Source organism: Notamacropus eugenii, chromosome 6 (assembly GCF_028372415.1).
Source record: "Notamacropus eugenii isolate mMacEug1 chromosome 6, mMacEug1.pri_v2, whole genome shotgun sequence".
In the NCBI taxonomy this organism is placed as follows: Eukaryota; Metazoa; Chordata; class Mammalia; order Diprotodontia; family Macropodidae; genus Notamacropus; species Notamacropus eugenii.
Window position 1 is genome coordinate 24,831,103 of NC_092877.1, and position 15,802 is coordinate 24,846,904.

Here is a 15,802-nt window from a genome sequence, read left to right on the forward strand (position 1 = left end):
CTGCAGTGTCCAATCTGGTCACCTTCAGGTTCCTCCTGCAAAATATTTCCATCTCCTGCCTGTCTTCCTTTGCAATTGTTCCTCATGCCTGGAATGCCCTCTTTCCTCACTTTCCTCACATAGAATCCCTAGTTTCCTTCAAAATTTAGAGAAAGTACTAGGTGCTACAAAAAACCTCAATTCCTCCAAGCTGGTGCTGCCACCCACTCCTCTATCACACTGATTTTGTAGGTATATTTTATATACCTATATTTGTGTATGTTGTTTCTCCCGGCTGAACTACAAGCCTATGAGGACAGGGAGTATTTGTATTTTTATTTTTATCTGTGTATTATCAGAGTTTAGCACATAATAGAATCAATTAATAGTTGTTAATTATTACTGGAGAATGACTCATTTTCTCTACTTTTAAAGCAAAAACAAGAATAGCATATTTTTTTGGAAGAAAATTCTTTGTTCCTGTCTGTTTTTATGATATTTCCAACTTCAATGCATCCTTAAAGTCTTCTCCTTTAATGGAGATGCCTCTCTGAACTTCATCACAGTCATAGTTGGAAAGATTTATGTGGCAACTGACACTCCTTATTCATCCTTTTTTATAGGTGCTATATTAAAAAACCCCAAACAAACAGTGGTCCCTCAAGGAGTCCAAAATGTTGACTTCTTCCAAAATCTCATTGATGTTAATTCTGGCTGACTTCCTGGTAGCCAAAAGTCAGGGTAGCCAGAATCCACAGACAAGTGCTTTCAAGTCAATAAAAATATCATGTAACTCCTCAAGTGATTCCTCATCTGAATCCTCAACATTAACTTTGAAAGACAGCAGTATAGATTCAAGTGAAATAATTTCAGATTCTCGTGAGACATCCACTGAATTTGACATTTTCTCTGGGACAGAAGAGACTGAAGTGACAAAGTCAAGTGAAATACTATCAGGTGACTGGAGCTCAGAAGTCAACGTTGTACCATCATCTTCATCAACTCTGACCACTGAATCTATTCTTTTTCTCCATGTCCCCAGGGATGAAATCTCTGCTTCTTCAGATGACAAGGAGGCCCTTATGGACTCCCTTCACAAACATTTTACTAAAAGATCCACTGAATTTGACATTTTCTCTGGGACAGAAGAGGTTGAAGAGGCAAAGTCAAGTGAAATACTGTCAGGTGACTTGAGCTCGGAAATGGACGCTCCTTCATTATCTCCAGAAGTGTTTCCATTGGTAACTGAAGCTCCTGTAGAAATATCCATTGAAGATCTTATTGAAACATCCACGGAATTTGACATTTTCTCTGGGACAGAAGAGTTTGAAATTCCAAAGTCTAGTGAAATACAGTCAGGTGACATTAGTTCAGAAAAAGACATTGTGCCATCATCTTCAGCAACCCCCACCACTGAGTCTGTTTTTTTCTCTGATATCTCCATGGATGAGATCCCTGATTCTCCAGAACACAAAAGAATCACAGCACTTCCAAAGCTAACTGAAGCCCCTGTAAAAGTCTCCACTGAAGATTCTTCTGAAACATCCACTGAATCTGACATTTTTTCTGGGACAGAAGAGTTTGAAATTCCAAAGTCTAGTGACATACTGTCAGGTGACATGAGTTCAGAAACAGACATTGTGCCATCATCTTCAGCAACCCCCACCACTGAGGCTGTTCTTTTCCCTGATGTCTCCATGACACAAAAAGATTCTCCAGAGCACAAAAGAACCACAACACTTCCAAAGCTAAATGCAGTCCCTGCAAAAATCTCCACTGAAGATTCTTCTGAAACATCCACTGAATTTGACATTTTTTCTGGGACAGAAGAGTTAGAAGTTCCAAAGTCTAATGAAATACAGTCAGGTGACATGAGTTCAGAAATAGACATCGTGCCATCATCTTCAGCAACCGCCACCACTGAGTCTGTTTTTTTCTCTGATGTTTCCATGGATGAAATCCCTGATTCTCTAGAACGCAAAAGAAACACAGCATTTCCAAAGCTAACTGAAGCCCCTATTGCAATTTCCATTGAAGATCCTACTGAAGCATCCACGGAATTTGACATTTTCTCTGGGACAAAAGAGTGTGAAATTCCAAAGTCTAGGGAAATACTGTCAGGTGACATGAGTTCAGAAATAGACATTGTGCCAACGTCTTCAGCAACCCCTACCACTGAGTCTGTTTTTTCCTCTGATGTCTCCATGGATGAAATCCCTGATTCTCCAGAACACAAAAGAATCACAGCACTTCCAAAGCTAACTGAAGCCCCTGTAAAAATCTCCACTGAAGATTCTCCTGAAACATCCACTGAATTTGACATTTTCTCTGGGACAGAAGAGTTTGAAATTCCAAAGTCTAATGAAATACAGTCAGGTGACGTGAGTTCAGAAATAGACATTGTGCCAACGTCTACATCAACCCCCACCACTGAGGCTGTACTTTTCCCTGATGTCTCCATGACACAAAAAGATTCTCCAGAATACAAAAGAACCACAACACTTCCAAAGCTAACTACAGTCCCTGCAAAAATCTCCACTGAAGATTCTCCTGAAACATCCACTGAATTTGACATTTTCTCTGGGACAGAAGAATTTGAAATTCCAAAGTCTAATGAAATACAGTCAGGTGACATGAGTTCAGAAATAGACATTGTGCCATCATCTTCAGCAACCCCCACCACTGAAGCTGTTTTTTCCCCTGATGTCTCCGTGGATGAAATCCCTGATTCTCCAGAACACAAAAGAACCACAGCACTTCCAAAGCTAACTGAAGTCCCTATAGAAATTTCCATTGAAGATCCTACTGAAACATCCACTGAATTTGACATTTTCTCTGGGACAAAAGAGTATGAAATGCCAAAGTCTAGTGAAATACTGTCAGGTGACATGAGTTCAGAAACAGACATTGTGCCATCATCTTCAGCAACCCCCACCACTGAGGCTGTTCTTTTCCCTGATGTCTCCATGACACAAAAAGATTCTCCAGAACACAAAAGAACCACAGCACTTCGAAAGCTAACTGCAGTCCCTGCAAAAATCTCCACTGAAGATTCTCCTGAAACATGCACTGAATTTGATATTTTCTCTGGGACAGAAGAGTTAGAAGTTCCAAAGTCTAATGAAATACAGTCAGATGACATGAGTTCAGAAATAGACATTGTGCCATCATCTTCAGCAACCCCCACCACTGAGGCTGTTTTTTTCTCTGATGTCTTCATGGATGAAATCCCTGATTCTCCAGAACACAAAAGAACCACAGTACTTCCAAAGCTAACTGAAGCCCCTGTAAAAATCTCCACTGAAGATTCTCCTGAAACATCCACTGAATTTGACATTTTCTCTGGGACAGAAGTGTTTGAAATTCCAAAGTCTAATGAAATACAGTCAGGTGACATGAGTTCAGAAACAGACATTGTGCCATCATCTTCAGCAGCCCCCACCACTGAGTCTGTTTTTTCCCCTGATGTCTCCATGGATGAAGTCCCTGATTCTCCAGAACACAAAAGAACCACAGCACTTCCAAAGCTAACTGAAGCCCCTGTAAAAATCTCCACTGAAGATTCTCCTGAAACATCCACTGAATTTGACATTTTCTCTGGGACAGAAGTGTTTGAAATTCCAAAGTCTAATGAAATACAGTCAGGTGACATGAGTTCAGAAACAGACATTGTGCCATCATCTTCAGCAGCCCCCACCACTGAGTCTGTTTTTTCCCCTGATGTCTCCATGGATGAAGTCCCTGATTCTCCAGAACACAAAAGAACCACAGCACTTCCAAAAGTAACTGAAGCCCCTGCAAAGATCTCCCGTGAAGATACTCCTGAAACATCCACTGTATTTGATATTTTCTCTGAGACAGAAGAATTTGAAATTCCAAAGTCTAATGAAATACAGTCAGGTGACATGAGTTCAGAAATAGACATTGTGCCATCATCTTCAGCAGCCCCCACCACTGAGGCTGTTCTTTTCCCTGATGTTCCCATGGATGAAACCTCTGTTTCTCTACACCACAAAGAAACTACAGAGTCTGTGAAGCCAAAAGAATCTTCTGACATCAGTACAACCCCAGCCTCCATCCAGAATCCAACAACTGTCATGCCTACAAACAATGAGATTTTCATTTTTCCTTCTACCACCAGCATAGAACTTGTTGACTCAAGTGATTCTGTAAAACTACCAGAGGAACAACTCTCAGATGCTTTCAATACTTCAAAATTTGTGTCAATCACTGTGCACAAAGAAAGTAAGTATACTACTACTACTACTTCTACTACTTCTATTATTATCATTATTACTACTACTGTTCTAATGATGACAACAATGATGACATCACCACCTCCAAAGAAAATAGCAAACATTTGCTTAGTACTTGAAGGCTTACAAAGTTCTTCTCACAGATTATCTTTTTTTTGTCTTCACAAAAACCCTGAGTAGATGCTATTGCTGCCCTTATTCTACAGATGAGTAAACTAAGCCAGAAGTGATGTCATGACTTGCAAGTGAATTAATTTTAAGTAAGGAGAGCTGTGTAGTCACCAGCCTCACTTTCTCCTCCAGAGCCTTCTGGGTCCAGTGGCCAGATATAGATCAAGACAGCTGGAGATGGTCCAGGATGCAGCTGATATTTTTAAGCTAAGGTTTTTCTGAATTCTCACTTTGACTGAGACAACGCTCATTCAGTGATTAGACATGTTTAAAAAGTGAGTCAAGGGATGGCCTCTTTAATCCTGCCCCCCAAAAAATAAAGAAAAGAAAAAGAAAATCAAACTGGAAAGGGAAGACCCTTGGGGTTTCTGGCCAAAAGAGAAACAATTACTATTTATATTTACTTTGATCCATCAGGGACCAAAGAATAACCATTAAGTGGTGCTTGGGTAGGGACCTGTGGTTGACTAATCCCAACAACACTTCCCCAAATTGAAAAGTCCATGAGGAGGGATGGGAATTCAGAGCGTGCTGATTACAAACCCAGCATTCTAGTCGCTAGGCAATTAGCCTCAATTACATAGGAACTCTGTTCCTTTGGGTGCTAACACACTCGTCAGTGTTTCCTCACCCTTGGTGAGGCTGGTAACATCATACATACAGAGCACTTTCTAAATCATAGCACCATGTCCAAGCACCAGTTACTGTTCACATTATTACCTTCTGTGTTGTGGGTGGGGCTTTTTTTTGAGGGGTCCAAACCTGTAATTTCATTGACATAGGGAACAAACAACTTCTTGGGGTGGAAATTCCCTCTGTTCATGGACCTTGGCAATGGCTCAGTAACTTCTCTTGGAGCACTATCCAGGGGCTGAGATGTTAAGTGACTTGCCCCATGTGCCAGTCATGGGACTTCCTGATTCTTAAGTCAGTACTGGATCCATTAAATACAGGAAGACCTGGGTTCAAAGTCTTGCATTTGGAACAAGTTGGTAGAGGAGCAAAATATAGTACAGCAAAGGAATATTGTATGACAGTAATGCGGAGGTAAATGGAGCTCTGCTTGAATCTGATTTGGCCTTTGCTATCAAGCCTCATAAAGTAAAAAGAGAAAGATTAAATGGGGCATTAGGGCAGGTCCTTAGAGCAACAAGAAACTTTAGAGAGTCAAATATCCAGTCTTTAGTTTTGTAGACAAGGCCCATCTAGGTCATATGTCAAACCACAGACAATCACATTTCATTTTGTCCCTGTCTCTGTTTTATCAGGACCCAACACTTTCCATTAACTAATCTTCCTGAGGCAGCTAGGTGGCACAGTGGATAGAATCCCAGACCTGAATTCAAATTTGATCTCAGATCCTTACTAGCTGTGTACCCTGGACAAGTCACTTCACTCAGTTTACCTCAGTTTTCTCATCTGTAAAATGAACTGGCAAAAGAAATGGCAAACTACTTGAGTATCTTTGCCAAGGAAACTCCAAATGGGCTTGGGAAGAGTTGGACATGACTAAAATGACTGGACAGCCAACAATAATCCTTCTAATTCCTGAATTTTCCTGCTCTTCTCTGTAAGTTTGGTTCCATGTTTTGGCCCCAAGCTACCTCTCCTCTTCATACAGCTTACCTCAACAGCTTCCACCACCCTACTGCAGGTACCTACAGTGATGGTCACACCATTAATTTTGCCATCTCCCACAAATGTACCACTTTCATGTTCATGAAACTTGTAAGTCCTTTATCTGATTACAACCTGTCTTTCCTCCTCTCTCCCTGCCTTAAAACCCCCAAATCTGCTTTATGTCCTCACCATGGTATATAACTCCACCTCTCAGTTCTCAGGACATCACCCCTGCACTCATTACACCTTCCCTTTCCCATGATTACCCTTTGGTGAACCAGTTCAGGTCTGCTTTATCCTCTTTTCTTTGGTCTTTTTTCCACTTACTCTATGGAAGAGCTTGCCCTGACAAATGTCATCCTTGGACCACTCCCACCATCATCTATTGCCTATGTTTTTAACCAGTATTTTCCTGATACTAAGCTCTTTTTTTTTTTTTAAACAAGAAAAATCCCTAACAATTATCAATGAAATGAATCAGCAACTATTTGGTAGATGCTGGGGATAAAATATAAGGAATGAAACAATCCCTGCTCTGAAAAAGTTTATGTTTTACTTTAGAGGATGAAAACAAGGTCAACATGCAAACCCGCCCCACTTGTCTAAGGCAAGTTTTCTGGCCTCTGGATTCAAATCTGTTATTATCTGTGTGACTTTTGTTGAAGTTGCTGTCATTTCATCTTCCATGGCCTTGGAAGATTTTCCCAACTATAAATTGGGAGGAAGGAGCCATACGTATGGCCTCTGAGATCTTTTCCAGCTCTCGACCTGTGTTTTTATGATCTATGGTCTTTGATGAATCTAGAAATTCATTTTGGCTACTTGTCCCTCTTCAGAGAAAACCAGTGTTGGAGTAGTATTTGGAATTGTTCTGGGATCCGCAGTTGGAGCTGCCTTACTTGCAGCTGTTGCTTTCCTGTTGTACAGGAAGAGGAAATCTAATTTGTTTGCCCACCAGCGTTTTTTTGATGAGAAGAATGAGCCAGGTAAGAAACAGGTCTATGTCCTTACTTTACAAGTATCCAGTAGTCCACTCTTAAAATAGCCCATAATCCCATAATGAGGTTTGGGTGGGAGAGCATGTGGTGTTAGAGATGACTTTAGTTTATTATTTTATCTCCTATCTCAAAGGAGGAAGTATATACAACACTGCCAAAAGCATTCACTATGGCAGCAGAAGACATAGGTTTTGGCCTTACCTCTGATCCTTAATGACCTGTGTGACCACAGACAAATCATTTAACATTCCTGGGGCTTAGTACACTCCTCTGTAAACTGAAATTGAGGGGGTGGGGGGAATAAGATTGCACTAGATGGTCTCCAAGGTCCCTCTCCATGCTAGATCTATGATCTTACCATCCCAAGAAAGATGATACCCAAAACAATCTGCACCAGTGAGTGAAGGTTGGGGTGAGGTAGGGTATCTGGCTTTATATTTCCTTTCCAGTAAAATGATTTGAGGCAGCCATTCCAGAATCTCAAAACTAAGTCTTTGAAGTTGGACTTTAAGGAAGGATAGGGGGAGAGGTAAATAATGTATCATTTTGTTCAATTGCTTTAGAATCTAGCAGTTCGAATGCCGTACTGCCAACCTACTGCCCTTAGTGACTCCCTCCTCAGGACCACCATTTTGGGAAGGACCCCAGCCATGCTTCATCTCCCTCTGGCCTGGACTCTACCTCCTTCTCTTCGCCTGCTTCATTATTCTTCCCTTTTCCCTTGGCCTCCCATCGGCTTTCCAGCACCCCTATTGTGTGCTGTCTTCCCTGGCTTAGAATGGAAACTCCTTGAGGGTAGTGATTATCTTCCTTGTTTGTGTTTGTATCCCCAGTGCTTAGCTTATTAGTGACACCAAAGCAATTGCTTAATAAATGCTTTATCTCACCATCTTAATCCATCTATTAAATATCCTCAGAGAGTATGGAAATATGCAACAATGATAAGACAAAGTTTCATTCTTATTCCATGAAATTTCTAAAGATTAGGCCACCATGCCCCTACTCTCTATACCCCTGAAGGGGAGGGGCTCAGAGTGGATACTGTCAAAGCCCTCTTGTCTATCTCTATAGAGTTCCCTGGTACCCATACTTCCCAGTCATTCTTGGAATTATTTTCTAGATTCAAATGTAAATAAATGTCATCTGCAATAACCATAAAATGGAATGGTAAACCACTTTAAGCAATAAAGCACTGAAGGATCGTTTATACAAATAAAATAATCTGAACCAGATTTGATGTTGTCAGTTCTGACGTCTGATGCACTCCTCATCAGACAAATCTCCATTTTCAAATTTACACATGACACAAGTATCCCTAATCCATACTCCATACTCCTCGGGATTAGCTACTGCCTGGCACATAAAAAATGTTTAAACAAACTCTGAAAACAATCTAGTCAAGGTCAACAAAGCTAGCTTGATAAGCTTAGATGGCAACCCAAATTCTGTTCTGTCTTAGGATTTAAGTCTATTAAATACTTCCATTTTTTATTTTTTTCTGGTTTTGACTAACAACGCAATGCCAAAGGACAAGTTAGTACCTGTGGCAAATTTTGTACCTGTGGCAAATTTTGTAAAACAGCAGGGCCAGAGATGTTGTTGTAATTCACCATAAGGTGTATAACTGGCTTCTCTGCCCCACTGCAGACCATTTTTGTTGTCTTTCAAGTGACTATACCACTAGTCTATGGATGACATGGAGTGTCATCATGTTGATTACTAACTTGTCTCTTTATGTGTATTTTTTAAAAGTCAGAATTCAAAACATGTGCTGTAGTTTTTCACCACACATCAATACGTGTCAACATGAGAAGGAGCTCCAATCAGTAGGAGGGATTCCTAGTATGGGAAGTCCTAAGGAAACAGAATGAAAAGCCATTGAAGTTTAAAAATCAAGGCCTGGGGAGGTGCTTAAAGGCACTCAGAGATTGACTAGCCTAAGGGCCAATGACTGGAAAGAATCAGAGCTGTGTTATGAACAGAAGAGTTTTGGACTCCAAAGCCACAACTATCTCATGGGATGTGCTGCGCCTTTTGCTGGATTCCCTCTCTCTCCCCCCTTCTTTCTCCAGGCCCTTCCTCCTCTCTCTCCCTCTTCTCTTTCTTTCTCATAGACTTATGTCTGCAGAGTTCTTCATTTTTACATGGTCTCCTTTGACTTTCAGAATAATGTGTGGGAATAGGTTCTATGACTATTTTACAGATAAAGAAACTGAGGTAGACAGACTGAGCGACTTCTGCAGGGTCACACAGCTAGAAATATGCAGGATTTAAACTTAGAGTTTCCTGATTTTTAAGGCCTGAGTTCTAACCACATGTAATTATACAAAGTATGTGTGTATATGCATATATATGTATTTAAATTTATACAATTTAAATTATATATGCATATAAATGTATATAAATTACAGGCACATAAAGACACATATGTATATTCCAATGGGTATAGACACATTTATGAGTACACAAGCATATACGTCTATGTGCATATGTAGATATATACACACAAATTTGGAGCACTATCTCTATGCTACACAGGATGTATGCATGTGTATGTGTGTGCGTTATATATATATATGTATATGAATACACAAAAATATACACATACATTCTAGTACATGCAAACGTGTATATGTATGTACACATATACAGAACACAAATATATATATAGAATGCACTTAATATACTGTTGCTATTCATCTTTTGTTCTCAAAGAGAACTGCTGTCTCAAAGACAGCAAGAAGGTGATGCCTTGACTTGTAAGTGAATTGGATTTAATTGAGGCAGGGCTGTGCAAAGTCATCAGTCTCATTTTCTCCTCCCAGGGTTATCTGAGTCCAGTGGCAAGACAGGGTGTGGCAATAAAAATTGCCCGGTATGGCAATGCAAATTAGACTGAGGCAGAGCTCTGAACCAATGGCACTTTATTAAAGGGTTCATAGTCCCCTCTAATGAAGTGGGCCTTAGATCTTCCTCAAAATCTGAGATGACCCTTACTTTCAGGGCCTTATTTTTATAGAGTTAGATATCTAAACATTCAAGAACAGCTATGCAAAATACAGAATAATTACACTGCTTGGCATACAATGCATAGGCTAAAAATGATCTGTCAGCAGGGTTGTGAGTAGGGAGAAGCAGGGAATATCTCCATTGGTCATAAGATGGTCATAAGATGAACACCTTCTCTTGTTGGACAAGAGAGAATGGTGTGGAGGTACAAAAATAAATTCGGTGGACTTTCCACGTAGTTGAGTCATTTCTGTCACACTGGGCTTGGTCACCGTAAGGAAAAATAAGAGTGGGAGGCTTCTGGTTAATTTCCAATATGATTAAGCAATTGGACTTAATCTGCAGCTCTCAACTCTGGGGTGAAATATATAGAACTTATGATCACTACCACTGTGGAATCATATGGAACTGAGCAATAGCGACTACAGTTTGAGCCAGGGGTCTTCAAAGAATCAATCTTCTCATTGAAGATGACCCCATAAGCAGTGAGAGATCTTGGCCTTTTTAAACTGAGGTCTTTCCCAGATCTATTTGTTTTAGGTAACACCCATTCAGTAATTTAAGGCTAAATAAGAAATGAGGCAAAAATGGTCTACTTTGCCTACTCAAAAACAACAAAAACTGGGAAGGGAAGATCCTCAGGGTCTCTGGCCAGAACAGAAACAATTGCTATTTACACTCACTCTGATCTATCAAAATTGAAATAAGGACCAAGTGATGCTTGGGATGAGACCTATTATTGTCCAGTACCTGAAAGCCAGACAGATTAAGGCATGGTCAAGTAGCTTTATTTGAATTCTGATGGGCTTTAACAAACTCTGGTTTTCCAGAGTTCTATTTCAAGAAATCATAAATGAAACTACATGGGACAAAAGAATTAATTGTCCCATTTCTTTTCTTTTCTTTTTAAAGATAGAATAAGTAGGGAAGAGAAAAAAATAGTCCCCAGGCCCCCAAATATCTTGGGAGGTTTCAGCCATCAAAATTTTTATTCCTTTGGCAGAGTACCCACATGTAAGGATATGATTCATCACGTAGACAGAGGAAGGGAGGAAGGGAGGCAGAGAGGAAGGATGGGAAGAACATTAGTCTAGTGAAACTGGCCATTGGGTCTTCATTGGGGCAACTACTACTTACAGTGTTGTTTGTCCTTCATTCTCAAAGAGGAACAGTGACATCAGGAGGATGATGTCTTAACTTGCAAGCAAATTGGATTTAAGGGAGGCAGAGCTGTGCAAAGTCATCAGCCTCACTCTCTCCTCCAGAGTCCTCAGAGTCCAGTGGCAAGACATAGGTCAGGACAACTAGAGATGACTCCAGATGCAGTGGTAGACCTTGGCTCGGTTAAACTAATGTCTTTCTGAGGTCTCAGTTTGTCTTAGACAATGCCCACCCAGTAATTAAAAGTAGATAAGAATTGAGATAAAAGATGGACTACTTTGCCTTTATAAAAAACATCAGTCTGGGAGGGGAAGACCCTCAAACTTTCTGGTCATAACAGAAACAATTGATGTTTACACTGATTCTAAGCCATCAAAACCCAAACAATGAGCAAGTGAAGCTTGGACTGGCCCACTCTTGGCCACTCATTCCAATTGATATATACAAACATGTATATTTATATGGAAGTATATGCATATAACCATACATAGAACACTCATAGAAAACACACAAACATATATAAAACACAAACATATACAGAACATGCAATATAAACCCAAACCACATATGTACATATATATGTACTCATACAAGTCCTAAGTACTATCCCCATCCCAAAATATGTGCATACACATGTATATATCCCACTACATACACATGTGAATATTTACATATAATACACACAGGTACATGTGGCATGGTCTACTTACATGTGCACATATATGCACTTGTGTATACACAATATAGAGAAAAGTCCAGAGCACTACCTCTATGCCACAATGTGAATGTATGTGTATAAATTTTATAAATGTATATATATATAAAATGCACTCCAATGTACAATACATATATGTATACCTAGGTACACATGTGTATATAAATATACACATATATGTATAATCATGTCCATATGCATGTACACACATATATACAATATAATGGCACATACAGACATGTTTGGATAGGTTACAATTTATATTCCTCGAGGAAATAGCCCCTCAGAAAGATAGATGAGCTCACAGACCTCTGGGGTCCTGAATGGCTTCTCACTTCAAGCAGTAACAAGTAGTTCTGAACATGGTTAACCCTGCCACTGCTAGCTTCCTAAGACCATTTCGCATTGTTTCTGTTATTATTTCAGTTCACCGATTAGACAATACAACTGACATTTACAATCTGGGTTTTGGAGGCACCAGCTTCTTCAAATCTGCTTTCCCTGATGACCCAGTCATGGAGAAGAACACGGAAAGGGCAGGAGAAAACATTCAGATGAAGACTATCCCTACAGCCTATACTTTAAATAAACCATGGGGAATAGGACTTCAGAAAACAGAATCTCGTTTCATGCCGGGCATTGTGTCAAATCCTTGAGATGTCCAGGAGATGACAGTCATGTAGGCATGAGGCAGATTTTAAAATTGTCACCAATGGAGATATTTTGATGAAGAATGTAAATCACATAGTAAGTTACATGTCCCTGTCAGTCTTGTTTGTATTTTCTCTCAAAGGAATTCTCTATTTTAAGATTTACCTCATACTGAGCCTGGTCTTCCTTACAAAGGACAATATTTACTGAATAAAAGCTAAAAGGCCCCATATTGACAGCATATCAAGCCAGGTGATTACCTAGGACCCCGTTCAATGAGAGTAGATAACCCAAATTCAAGGCTTATAAGACTGGAAGAAGTTTCCAGAAGCTAGAAATGATTCCCTTCCACATTCCCAGTTCAACACAGTTCTCCAGTTCCACTACCATATCTGCCTTCTTTTAAAAGGAGAGATGTGATATTCGGTTTTTTTGTTGAATTTATGACTTGTCACTAGCCTGGTCAGCCTACGTGACACTTTAGTCTGGTGAGAACTTGGTACAATATGTGAGCTATTAGAAGATGAAAACTGTGAGAGAAAATACGTTTTCTGCCCCTTTGCTGTTCCACTGTCTCTCCAAAGCTTTGCAGCTCTTGGAAATGAATCTACAGTTTTCTGGGGAGAGATTGTTGGTTGGGGGAGGCAGTGACATGGCTGAAATGACCTCATCAAGGAAAGAAATATTACATTTCTGGAAGCAATGCCAAGAACCTGAGAAACTGTAACTTGCGGCAGACCCTACAGGTTTATAGCAAGGCTTCTTTCTGTATGAATTAGAAAATGTAGGAATCTGGAGAAGGGACCAGGAAACCCTTCTCACATGAGTGTATGAGAATATAAACAAAACAAATAGTTTGCATGCCCTCAGATAACAGAAAATGGAACTCCAGAGTGACATGGTATTGCTTGTTAGCTTATTATTATTAGCCTGGGTATGGAATGGAATGTTGGCATGGGGTCCATAGACTGTGATCTTTTTAAATAGACCAGGCCTAGAAAAAGAAGGAATGTAAAGATCATTTCCATATATGCACAAACAAGACTGAACAAAGAGACTTTTTCCTTTTGAAGAGTTGGTTACTGATAAGGAGCAATAAATCCAGAAAAGAAGTCTAACGTCTTTCCATCTTCATAGATGGCACAATGTGTCCTTTCTGAAGGTTTGGAGGAATGACCAAGGGAAAAAAAAGTTAACCTGCAGCAATAGGGACACTGGAGTTAGATCAAAAAATTAATTCAAAGAAGGCAACCCCAATCCTAGACTCCAATTCACTGTTGAACTCATTCACAAATATTGACTAAGGGACACATTTTCATCTGAACTTTTGTGACTCCATGAATTTCCCCCAGGAAGAAGGGAAGGAAACAGAGAAGACTCACCCCATATTGCCATAAAAATAGCAAAGAAGACTGTCCCTCCATTGTCAAACAAATGTGTCACCTGAAAGAAAAATTAAACAGAAATGATCTTTTGATCTAAAGAATCCTTCAGTACTGGTTCCATCAATTTTTTCCTTTGAGAAATATTTCTTATATTTTATTATTTATTATTATTTATTAGATGTTTTGTGTTAAGTTTTGGACAGGAAGGTGTACCCCCCCATTTCTCCCTTATTTTCTCCTGATTTTTTCCTTTGTTTCCCCACCTTTCAAACAACACCCTTTTTTTTAACTCAGAAGTTGTACTATTTCTGTAGTACCTGGGTAGGCCATTTACCATATGAGATCTGACATATTTGATCTCTCCATGAAACACCGAGCAGGATTTGTGCTGGTAAAACAAACATATCTAGGACTGCAGGTTTTCTTTCCAACACTTCCCAGATCTAAGGTGTCTACACAACTTTCACCGGGCTCCCCACGTGGCCCAAAGTCTGTACGATATAGTTATTTCCCTTTATCTTTTGTTGGGTACTTTCATCACTCAAGAAAGGTAAAGATTTTGAGTTCTGCATTTCATTTCATTCTATGATGTCAGGATATAGTCAAAGATTGTTGAAGAAGGTAATGTTGAATGACACTTGAACAGTGGAAAAAAGCTCATTTGTATCACTTGGTCAAATATTTATCAGTAACTGTGAAGTTTGTGACAGAATCAAATGATTTGAATAAAGATGTTAGTTCAGTCTTTGAACTGTGTATTTTCCTGTTTTGTTGTTTCTGGGGTGTGCGCGTGTGTGTATAGGTTTGTGTGTGTGTATGTGTGATTCTTTTTTTTACTGCTCCGATAGCTACCCAATTACCAAGCTTAGTTGCAGCATTAGGAAGAAAAGTACATTTTACATCCCAAAGGAAAGGCATATTGCAAAAGGAGGAAGATGAAATGGATGGCCATTGATGTGCTCTGCAAACAATAAGTCATCACTGAAAACACAATTGTGAAATGTTCTGTTTGAGGGTTCATTTTGGAGTTTTTGGTATGGCCACTATACAACTAGGGTAGCATCTCTCTCAAAGGATCTTTCCATTTCAGAAATTTTCTGATATGATACCTTCCATTTTAGATGCCTGGGATTTCCAAAATCTCTTTCACAACTCTATGTTTTTATCATGGGTAGAGAAACAAGTATTATTAAGCAGAGAACTGAAAAGTAATGAATGCCACAGGATTGGACCCAAAATAATAGCTAACATTGCCAAGCAAGAGAGAATTTAGTTTTTTCCCCTTAGGCAACATCTAAGGAAATCTATGTAGGGGCTAAAAACCTAGCCAAGTAGAATGACCCTAAGCAGTCCCTGGATACAGCTATATATAGATTTAAGGAAAATTCATACCTCTTCTCTCTTTCCTTTCTATGAACCCTACTCTTCCTCTCTCTCATCTCTCTTTCCTACTAATAAGTACCCAGAGCTAGACTTAAAGACTAAACTACCAGGTTAGCATTCTATTGACTACTGCCTTGAAAAGAGGTTTACTACACAGACATATGGAAAAAATGAAACCCCACCAAACTTGTGGTTTCATTCAGATAGGGAACTTCTGTGGCAGAAATTCCCTTCATGAATGCAGATTAGAAAATTTTATTCAATTTATGATCTTGAAAGGTGTTCTAGGAGCACAGAGAGATTATGTGGTTTATCCATAGTCACAGGGAAGCAAGATAAGAGGCATTTAGTTTCTCCTTTCTGAGTTCAAATTTGGCCTCAGACACTTACTATCTATGTGACCCTAGACAAGTCACTTAACCCTGTTTGTCTTAGTTTCTTCATCTATAAAATGAGTCAGAGAAGGAAATGGCA

At 39.6% G+C, this 15,802-nt stretch overlaps 2 protein-coding genes across 3 annotated transcripts in view; one reads left to right on the top strand and one right to left on the bottom strand.

Moving 5' to 3' along the window:
- Positions 1 to 15,802, bottom strand: part of ANO3 (anoctamin 3) — a 229,858-nt gene that overhangs the window by 80,766 nt on the left and 133,290 nt on the right. The window contains exon 13 of the mRNA XM_072619308.1: positions 13,943 to 14,003. Within this exon, the coding sequence (XP_072475409.1) occupies positions 13,943 to 14,003 (61 nt within the window). The remainder of the gene's footprint in view (positions 1 to 13,942; positions 14,004 to 15,802) is intronic.
- On the top strand, positions 615 to 14,696 carry MUC15 (mucin 15, cell surface associated). 2 transcript variants are annotated; one of them, XM_072619306.1, is made up of 3 exons: positions 615 to 4,224; positions 6,863 to 7,012; positions 12,336 to 14,696. In XM_072619306.1, exons 1-3 carry the CDS (start codon positions 654 to 656, stop codon positions 12,563 to 12,565), a joined length of 3,951 nt encoding a protein of 1,316 aa, XP_072475407.1. In that variant the 5' UTR covers positions 615 to 653; the 3' UTR covers positions 12,566 to 14,696. The 2 variants fall into 2 exon arrangements, with proteins under 2 accessions (XP_072475407.1, XP_072475408.1); XM_072619307.1 differs by lacking the exon at positions 12,336 to 14,696 and adding an exon at positions 7,588 to 8,256.